Source organism: Lonchura striata, chromosome 33, assembly GCF_050655825.1.
Source record: "Lonchura striata isolate lonStrDom1 chromosome 33, ASM5065582v1, whole genome shotgun sequence".
In the NCBI taxonomy this organism is placed as follows: domain Eukaryota; kingdom Metazoa; phylum Chordata; class Aves; order Passeriformes; family Estrildidae; genus Lonchura; species Lonchura striata.
This window is the reverse complement of record NC_140735.1, coordinates 5,784,214-5,794,058: the sequence shown is the minus strand read 5'-3', so window position 1 is coordinate 5,794,058 and position 9,845 is coordinate 5,784,214. Positions and strand designations below refer to the sequence as shown.

The following is a 9,845-nucleotide window of genomic DNA, read 5'->3' as shown; positions in this document are numbered from 1 at the left end:
CCGCTGCTGCGCGGGCCCCGCCCCTGCAGGCCCCGCCCGGGTGACGTCATTGGGCAGGCCACGCCCCTAGATCAGGCCACGCCCCCTGCGCCGCAGCGGGGCGGCGAGTCTGTCCCAGTACAGACCAGTACAGACCAGTACAGACCAGTACAGACCAGTACGGACCAGTACAGTCCAGTACAGACCAGTACGGACCAGTATAGAGCAGTACAGACCAGTACGGACCAGTACAGACCAGTACAGACCAGTACAGACCAGTACAGACCAGTACAGACCAGTACAGACCAGTACGGACCAGTATAGAGCAGTACAGACCAGTACGGACCAGTACGGTCCAGTACAGACCGGTACAGACCAGTGCAGACCAGTATAGACCAGTATAGACCAGTATAGACCAGTACAGACCAGTAGAGAGCAGTACAGACCAGTGCGGACCAGTACGGACCAGTACAGACCAGTACAAACCAGTACAGACCAGTGCAGACCAGTATAGACCAGTATAGACCAGTACAGACCAGTATAGACCAGTACAGACCAGTGCGGACCAGTACGGACCAGTACAGACCAGTGCAGACCAGTACAGACCAGTGCAGACCAGTATAGACCAGTATAGACCCGTACAGACCAGTATAGACCAGTACAGACCAGTGCGGACCAGTACGGACCAGTACGGACAGTATGGACCAGTACAGACCAGTACAGAGCAGTACAGAGCAGTACAGAGCAGTACGGACCAGTACGGACCAGTACGGACCAGTACAGACCAGTACAGACCAGTACACACCAGTGCAGACCAGTACAGACCAGTACAGACCAGTACGGACCAGTACAGACCAGTACAGACCAGTACAGACCAGTATAGACCAGTACAGACCAGTACAGACCAGTATAGACCAGTACCGCCCAGTACAGCCCAGTATAGCCCAGTACTGCCCACTAGCAGTCTGTAGAGTCCAGGATAACTCAGTACAACTGGCACAGCCCACTGTAGACCAATATAGTACAGTATAGCCCAGTATAAGAAAGTAGAACCCAGTACAGCCCAGTATTTTCCCCAAAGGAACCAAAACCAGCTGGTTCAGTCTGAGGAAGGGGAAGAGGAACCAAGAGCAGCACGTGGCAGCAGGGGGACGGCGCGGCCGGGGCGAAGAGGCTTGGGTGTCCCAGGGGCCCCCCAGACTCCGGGAGTCTGCACCGAGGCGGGGTGATCGAGCTGTGTGGACTCGTAGCCCTGCCAGCCCCTCGGGGACCCCTAAATCCGTCTGGGCAGGGGCCTCCCCCACCTACGTCACTGGGAGGTGGGTGGGGCAGTTGTGACAAAAAGCGATACCCCAAACTTCCCGTTTCTAACCCCAAAATCACCCAAAGCAGAGGCAGTGGCACGGTGGGAACTTGACAGGGAGCAGGGGGGTGCCCAAAATCCGTGGGGGGTGGGGGGCAAGGGGTCCTTGGGGTGTGTGGAGGTTCTTTGGCCCTAGGGGAGGTCCCTGGGCTCTGGTGGGGGTCCCTGGAGTGTGTCTGCCTTGGCTGTGGATGGGGGTTGGGGGGGTCCTCTGGGCCCTGACGGGAGTCCCTGGAGTATGTATGTGATTCCCTGGGGTGGGGATGAGGAGTCCTTGGACACAGAGTGGGAGTCCCGGTGTTCTGTTTGGGTCTCTGGGGTGTGGATCGGGGGTCCCTGGGCCCTGAGTTGGGTCTTTGGGATGCTGGTGGGGTCTCTGGTTCACAAGGGGATCCCTAGGGTGGTGGGGATCCCTGAGCCCCAAGTGTGGGCCTTGAGCGTGGTCTCTGTGGTACCAAGGACATGCTTCCTCCTCCTCTCTCCCCCACTGCATCCAGGATCTCTGCAGGGTGAGTCAGGATGTGCACCCCGCTGCTGGTGACACTGGTGACACTGGTGGTGGTGCCTGCAGGGGTCTCTCCCTATGGCTTCCGCAACTGCATCCAGGCACCGCAGGACCCTGGTCTGTTCCGCTGCATCCAGCGCTTCCTGAGCACCGTGGGGGCTGCAGTGGGCGACCTCCCCTCCACTGCCACATCCCTCAACCTCTCTGTCAATATCTTGCGCCAGGTGCCCCCTGGTGCCTTTGCCCACCTGCCGCAGCTCTACACCCTTGATCTGACCCACAACCAGCTGGAACGCCTGGCCCCAGGGGCTTTCTGGGGGCTGTCAGCACTGGTGCACCTAGACCTGGCCCACAACAAGGTGTCAGTGCTGGCCACAGGTATGTTCTCTGGGCTGGGCAACCTGAGCACGCTGCGGTTGGACCACAATCCGCTACAGAAAGTGGCCCCTGGAGCTTTCCAGCCACTGGCCGCACTCACCACGCTCTGGCTGCGGGATGGCCGGCTCCAAGCACTGGAGCCCGTGGCCATGGCTGTGGGGAATCTGACGCACCTAGACCTGCTCGACCTGTGTGTAAACATGCTGTCGACACTGGGCCCGGGGCTGCCACCCACGCTGAGGGTCCTGCACCTCTGCAACAACTCCCTGGGAGCTCTTTCAGGGGCCACCCCTGGGGTGATGCCCTCAGGGCTGCGTGAGCTTGACCTGTCCTACAACAACATTTCAGACCCTGCACCACTCGCTCACCTGTGCCTGAGCAACCTGACATACCTGCACCTGGCTGGGAACCCGCTGGACGTAGTGCAGCTGCTGCGTGTGCCTGGAATCTCCCCGCACCAGGTGGACGTGTCAGGGCTACAGGTAGGCACGAGCGGCCTGGAATGCCTGTGCCAGCAGCTGAGAGGACAGCAGCTGCAGAGGCTGCAGCTGCAGCGCATGGGGCTCACAGCAATGCCCGATGGGGCTCTGGCCGAGTGTCCGGTGCTGGGTGCCCTGGATTTATCTGGCAACCGGCTGCGGCACCTGGGCTGCGTAGGGCGGCTGCTGAACCAGGCACAGCGCGCAGAGCTGAGCGAGCTGGTGGCTGAGCACAACTTGCTGCAGCGGCTGCCATCGTGCAACGGGTCCCCAGTTCTGCGGCAGCTGCACAACGTGTCCCTGCGCTTCAACCGCATCCTGGTGGCTGGTGCGGGTGCTTTTGACAATGCACCGGCGCTGCGGCAGCTGCGGCTGGATGTGAATGGGCTGGCACGGCTGGACCGCGCAGCGCTGCGTGGACTCCACGACCTGCGGCACCTACGCCTTGACAACAACCTGCTCACTGACCTCCTGCCCGGCTCCTTTGCTGACCTGCACCAGCTGGGAGACCTCAACCTGCGCAACAACCGCGTGGCCGTGCTCTTCCCTGGCGCCTTCAAGGGGCTTGACCAGCTGCAGACGCTTGACCTGGGTGGGAACAACCTGCAGCACTTGGCAGCCAAGGCATTCCAGGGCCTCCCGCGGCTTTGCCGACTTTACCTGGACCGCAACCGGCTGCTGGAGGTGAGAGCGGCCACGTTCCAGCCGGTGCAGCTGACGCTGGGTGTGCTGGACCTGCGTGCCAACGCGCTGCACTACCTGAGCCGACATCCGCGGCAGCTGCCGCCTTTCCGCTACCTGCATAACCTCTATGACCTGAATCTGCAGGCACAGCAGCCATATGGGATGCGTGTAGTCCCACAACGTTTCTTCCAGGGCCTCGGTGCCTTGCGCTCACTCTCTCTGGCACAGAACTCACTCTCGGCCATCCCTGACGATGCCTTCGATGACCTGGCACAGCTGCGGAACCTGACGCTGGCTGACAGCAACAGCGGGATGGGCCACCTGCCTGCCGGCATCTTCAAGAACCTGAGCCAGCTGCGCAGCCTGAACCTGGAGAGTGCAGGACTGCGCAGCCTTGGCCCCGAGGTCTTCGGCAACCTAACACGACTGCAGGAGCTGCACCTGGCCAAGAACGAGCTGCGTACATTGGATGTGACTCTGGCCACCCGCCTCCCCGCCCTGTGCTATCTGGACCTGCGCAAGTGCCCGCTGAGTTGCAGCTGTGCCAATGCCTGGCTGCCTGCCTGGCTGGAAGGTGGGCCCGTGCAGGTGGTCTACCTGTATAACTACACCTGCGGTGAGACAGGTGGGGCCTCCACGTACCTGCACTCCTTTGACACACGCGTGTGCTACCTGGACATGGGGCGGTACCTGTTTGCAGGGACAGCACCAGCCGTGCTGCTGCTGCTAGTGCTGCCACTGCTGTACCACCGTGGGTACTGGCGGTTGCGCTACCAGCTCTTCCTGCTGCACGCGTGGGCACGTGGGCACTGGCGGCGGGAGCAGCGGCGCTACACCTACGACACCTTTGTGTCCTACAACTCTGGGGATGAGCGGTGGGTGCTGGAGGAGTTGGTGCCTGAGCTGGAGCGCGGAGCCCTGCGGCTCTGCCTGCACCACCGTGACTTTCGCCCCGGCCGCGCCATAGTGGACAACATCGTGGACGCTGTGTACAACAGCCGGCACACGGTGTGCGTGGTGAGCCACGGGTACCTGCGCAGCGAGTGGTGCTCACTGGAGATCCAGATGGCCAGCTATCGCCTCTTTGATGAGCTGCGCGATGTCCTTGTCCTCATCTTCCTCGAGGACATCCCCGAGGCCGAGCTCTCGGCCTTCCACCGCATACGCCGTGTGCTGCTGCGGCGCACACACCTGCGCTGGCCCTCCGAGCTCCCTGCGCGGCCCCTCTTCTGGGCAAAGCTCAGGTGTGCCCTCAGTGCGGGGCAGGAGGAGGAGGACAGGGAGGAAGGGTGCCCTGACAGGACCAGAACCACTGTGGAGGTTCCCCCTCAGAAAAGCAGTTTTCTGCCCCAAAATCACTGGCTTTTCTCTTGGAATTATGCTCTGAACAGTGGGGATGAAGGTAACAAGAAGGAGGAGGAGGCAGAGGAGGAGGAGGTTGGGGAGGAGGAAAAAGGTTGCCAGGAGAGAGAGAAGCTGCTCTAGAGCAAACTCACCCTGGTGTAATGGGGATCCCCAGGGACATTCCCAATCAAAAAAATGTGGTTTTGTCCCAAAATCCCTGGTTATCCTCTGAGAAATGTGCAGTTGGAACAATGGCAATAAGGAAAAGAGGGGGCAAGATGGATCTCAGTGTTCAGATGCAGCAAATGCTTCATCACTCAGTTGCTTTTCCCAGCAGGAGAGCCTGGGGACAATGGAATCAAGGGGCCATTGCTCCACTGCAAGGACTCTGGGAATTGAGGGAACAATTGTCACACTGTGGTGCCCATGGAGCCAAGGGTCCCTGGTGACACTGCAGGATCTTGTGTCACCATGGCTCCATCGTGACACTGCAGCACCAAGGAATTCATTGTGGCACCCAGAGGCCTCATGGAACCTTTTTTTGACCCACCAAATGGAGGTTGTCTTTACCGCTCCTTTTGCCATTAATGTATTTATAAAAACATTTTTATTCTCCTTCACATAAGTGGCCTGGTTAAGTTGTAATTGAGCTTTTACTTCTCTATTTTGCTTTCTGCATGACCTAATAATATTCTTAAGCATGTCCTGAGTTTCCTGGTCCTCCCTCCCAAGGTGATGCACCCTAATTTTTCCCCTGAGTTCCTGGAAAAAGCTCCATGACCTGCCAGGCCATTTTTTTCCTTGCTAGCTCACTTTTTGGCACAGAGGGACAGGCTGTTGCTGCTCCTTCAACATTTCTTTCTTGAACTGTGTCCATCCTTCCTGGAATCCTTGGTTTTTAAGGGCTGTTTCCTTTTAAAACATCAGTACCTGATTTGGTACTCCCCAAATCAATCCTGAATAGGCCAAAGTCTGCTCTCTGTAACTCCAGGGTAGAAGATTTATTGATGGCCCTCCTTTCACAGACTATTTAAAAACTCAGTAATTTCATGGCCCCTGTGCCCCAAACAGTCTCTGACCACCACATCTCCCACCAGCCCTTCTCTGTCTGTGACCAGCAGGAGACAGAGCTTTCCTTGGCAGTGGGAAGAGAAGGAAACCTGCCCAAAGCACAGCTTGGAAGGTTCAGCCTGGAGCTGAGGAGGAAGAAAAGTCCCTGCCAGGGTAGAATTTTGGTGCTGGTGGTGTCCCAGCATGGGGCTGGGCCATGGGCTGGCTCTGTGTGCCAGGAGCCGGCAGCGCTGGGTGCAGGCAGCCCAGGGAGGGCACAGAAACGCTGGGTGAGAAATGCTGGGGCACAGCGAGATGGGCGAGTGCAGCCGGCCAGGGCACAGGAGCAGCGCGCACAGGGGACACAGCCCCAGGACAGATGGGCAGGGCTGGGCAGGGCTGGCAGGGCCAGAGGCACCCAGGCCTTTGTCCCTGGGCTCGGGCAGCGCCTCGGGAGCCCCACAGAAGGAACTTCCCTGTGAGGGGCTGCACTTTGCTTCTCTGTGAAAAATGCATATTTTATGATTGGCTTTTCGCAAATGTTACAATGAATATTATATGTGTCATGTTAGAAAGTTATGCTGTATTAATTTCTTACATAGTGAGTTAAATGTAGCTTTAGGTTACAACATAATGTTAAAATAGAAACTGTGATATAGGATTTGTTAAAAGCTCAAGCAGGAAGATGAGATAATCAAGAAACTCCTCACACAGAGATGTCAGCGAAGGGGGCCCATAAAAAGTCACAGCCTCCTTATCAGAAAAGACAAACACTCTTCTGCCTTCTCTCCATCTTTGTGGAACCAACAGGATTAAGGAGAAGAAGTTGACAAAAAGCAGAAATGTTCTTAATTTGCAAGGAATTTATGCATCATGGATGAGATATATGAATATGCAACAGGCTGTTGCTTGTAACATTATTCCTTTGTTCACAAGGCGTGCTTTTTGCGATTTAGTGTCTGAGAGCACCTGGACATCCATAATTCTTTGCTTTTTATTGTCTTGTAATTGTCCTAACTCTAAACTTTATTACTGTAATTGTATTATTATTATTTTTATAACCATTTTATTAGTATTAAACTTTTAAAATTTTAAAAACCAAGTGATTGGCATTTTTCACATTCTCCCTCGCCCTCCCTGAGGAGGCTGGCAGGGGCTGCAGGTTTATGGCATTTGTCCTTGCTGCCCCTCACATCCCCCTGCCCCACAAACAGCCCCGAGCCACCCGTCAGGGACGGGCCCTGCTGTGCCAGGCTGGGCTCAGGGCTTGGCCTTTCTGCTTCCCCCAGCCAGCCCAGGCCTTGCTCAGCATTGCAGTTCCCTGCTCTGAGCCTTGGGCTCCCTGCAGTCCTGGCCTCCAGGATCTGCTCTCTCCAGTGCCTGGGGAGCCTTTGGCAGTCCCTGCCCTCACTGGGGCCCAGGGATGCTCCAAAGGACTTGGAGTTTTGCTTCTGACTCCTTCAGCAGCTTCTTCATCCTTCTCTCAGTGCCTGAGGCTCCTGGACCCAGCCCCACATCCACCCTGGGGATCCTTAAAATACAGAAAGCCCTCAGGAGCTCTTTGTCTTCCTTCCATTGTCTTCAAGTCTCCAGGGATTGTGCAGTTTGCTGTTCTGTTCAGGACGGAAACTTCAAAGTCCACCTCCTGATTTTTATTTTTTAATCACATGAATATTCTTTTCTTTTTCTGTTCAGAGAATAGTTGATAGAATCATTTCCCAGGTGATCTTGATGCTCAATGGCTCCTTAGGAGGGCTGGGCATGGAGAAGAATGAGCTCCTTGAGGGCTGACCCTGTTTGGACAAGCTGCTCCTCACTCCCAGCCTCACCATGTCTGACAGGGCCTGACAGGAGATGAAGTCACGGTTGGGAATGCATTCGGGGGACACTTTTGCGTCCGAGCCACGACGTGAGGTCCTCGGGGGCTCTGGAGCACTCGGGGGGAGCTTGGGGAGATTTAACCGGGTTCCTTAGAGCGCAGGGCGCAGCAGGAATTTTAGGCGCGGAACTGTGTTCTGAGGGGCTCTGGGGCCGCGGGGGATGAGAGGAGAGGAATTCCCAGAAGTGGCTGTACCGGGCATCTGTGGGGCTGGGAGCACTCAGGGGATCCTAGGACGCTTTTGGGGGGTCCCGAATGGGCGCTGAGGGGCACTTGGTGATCCCGGAGGGTCTGGGGGGCACTTACAGGACAAATGGGGGCGGTACCGGGGTTCTGTGGAGCGCGGGGCATGACGGGCGTTGTAGTCCCGACCCCAATGAGGCTCTATTGGCTTGCTGGGCATGATGGGAGATGTAGGCAAAAGGAAAGATGGCGCTAACTGTAGGCACCGCCCCCAAAGCCACGATCCCTGGCGCTGATTGGTTGGATGCTGTGATGGGCGGGAGCCTCGGCCAATGGGAGGGGACGGGAACAGCCCCTTGAACCCCTCCAGTCCCTCCCAGTACAGCCCAGTACAGTCCCAGTGCCCCTCCAGTCCCTCCCAGTACAGCCCAGTTCATCCCCAGTACAGCCCAGTACAGCACCAGTGCCCCTCCAGTCCCTCCCAGCACAGCCCAGTCCCTCCCAATATGCCTGAGTTCATTCCCAGGCCCTCCCAGTTCCTCCCATGTCATCCACAATATGCCCCAGTGTTGCCCAGTCTTCCCCACAATGTTCCCTGTTTGTCCCAGTATCCCCCAGTTTCACTCCCAGTTTCACACCCAGTATGTCCCAGTGTGTCCCAGTGTACCCCCGCAGTCCATCCCAGTCCACCCAGATTCCCCCTCAGCATTCCTCATGTTCCCAGGCTGTCCCAGATCCCCACAGTATCACTCCCAGTATGTCCCAGTGTCTCCCACAGCATTCCCAGTGTTCCCCAGTATTCCCAGTCCTCCCCAGTGTTTCCAAGAACAGTTTAATTTCTCAGGACTGCCGTGGTAGCCAAACCCAGCAGTGGGGTCAGTGCAGTGCCCATGGCCACAGCTCCTTGCAGTGCCCAGTGCAGCTGGGGCTGATGATCCACCCTCACAGCTGGCCCAGGGCGGGTCTGGATGGTTTTGGTGGCACCTTGGGCTGGCACACACCTGAGGAGGGTGTCTGTTTTCATGGGGAAACTCAGGAGTTTTAGATTGCTTCAAACATAGAAAAAGGGAAAGCCCCTCTTAGGCTGGGTGCAGCCAGCTCTGCGAGCACAGCAGGTCCCAGGTGAGTGAGGACAGACAGGATGGGCTGGGGCAACGTGGAGCAAGGTTGTCCACGCTGGGCCAGAGCTCAGGGCACAGCTTCTCTGAGCAGGCCAGAGCTCCTGAGGGGAGACTCTGGCTCAATATCAAACACAGAATGCTGCAATCACCTCTGATCTAAAGAGAAATGTAATAAAATACACCCTTTAAAATAGGAATGTGTATTTCTTACAAGCACTTTGAAATCTTTCTCCACAACTGGAATAGAAAAATTTTAATGACCCTCTCAGGGCTTTGGTGTTGTTTACATCAGACTCAGTCCCTGAATGTGTCTTCAAAAAACTTCTCAAGAACTCAAATTTAAAACTTCAAAGTTTCTTGAAGTTTTAATGGGTCTCACTGAGGGACAGGACTGAGAAAGTGTCCCCAGGTTCCAGTCAGAGCAGAACCCTGGAGGCAGTGATGACAGCTGGGACAGGCAAGGGAAAGGTGTCTCTGGTGCTGAGCAAAGCTGGATGTGTTTCAGGAATGCAAAGGGCCCAGGCCTGAGCCTCAGCCCTTGGCAAGGCAGATCCTGTCCCTCCCTCATTGCTCAGGGCTCTTCCCGGGATGGGCACTGGCATGTGGGGATGTGCAATGCCAAGGGCAGGACCATGGGGCGGCCCCTGCCAGGCTGCTGAGCAGGGACAAGGAGGCACTGAGGCCCCAGGGCTGCAAGGGTCACTTGTCCCCTCGTGGCTCAGGCCCAGGGCCAGCAGCCACGGCCAAAGGGCTGCACAGATTGGCTCTGTCAGGGCCTTGCAGCTGCTGCACATCCCTGAGCCCTCTGCAGCCCAGGCTGTCCCACGGTGTCCCTGCCCTGCGCCTCTGTCCCTGCAGGCTGTTGTCACCCCCGGCTGCC

At 57.0% G+C, this 9,845-nt stretch overlaps 1 protein-coding gene across 2 annotated transcripts; it reads left to right on the top strand.

Moving 5' to 3' along the window:
• Positions 1 to 856: 856 nt before the first annotated feature.
• LOC146764537 (uncharacterized) lies at positions 857 to 9,158 on the top strand. Of its 2 annotated transcripts, none has more exons than XM_085564400.1 (2): positions 857 to 1,298; positions 1,840 to 9,158. In XM_085564400.1, the coding sequence occupies exon 2, from the start codon at positions 1,862 to 1,864 to the stop codon at positions 4,871 to 4,873; it is 3,012 nt and encodes a 1,003-aa protein (XP_085420526.1). In that variant the 5' UTR covers positions 857 to 1,298; positions 1,840 to 1,861; the 3' UTR covers positions 4,874 to 9,158. The 2 variants fall into 2 exon arrangements, with proteins under 2 accessions (XP_085420526.1, XP_085420525.1); XM_085564399.1 differs by having other exon boundaries at positions 1,235 to 1,384.
• Positions 9,159 to 9,845: the final 687 nt, after the last annotated feature.

Coding starts and splice junctions, on each gene's coding strand:
- LOC146764537 (XM_085564400.1), top strand. CDS start 1,862: ATGTGCACCCCGCTGCTGGTGACACTGGTGACACTGGTGGTGGTGCCT.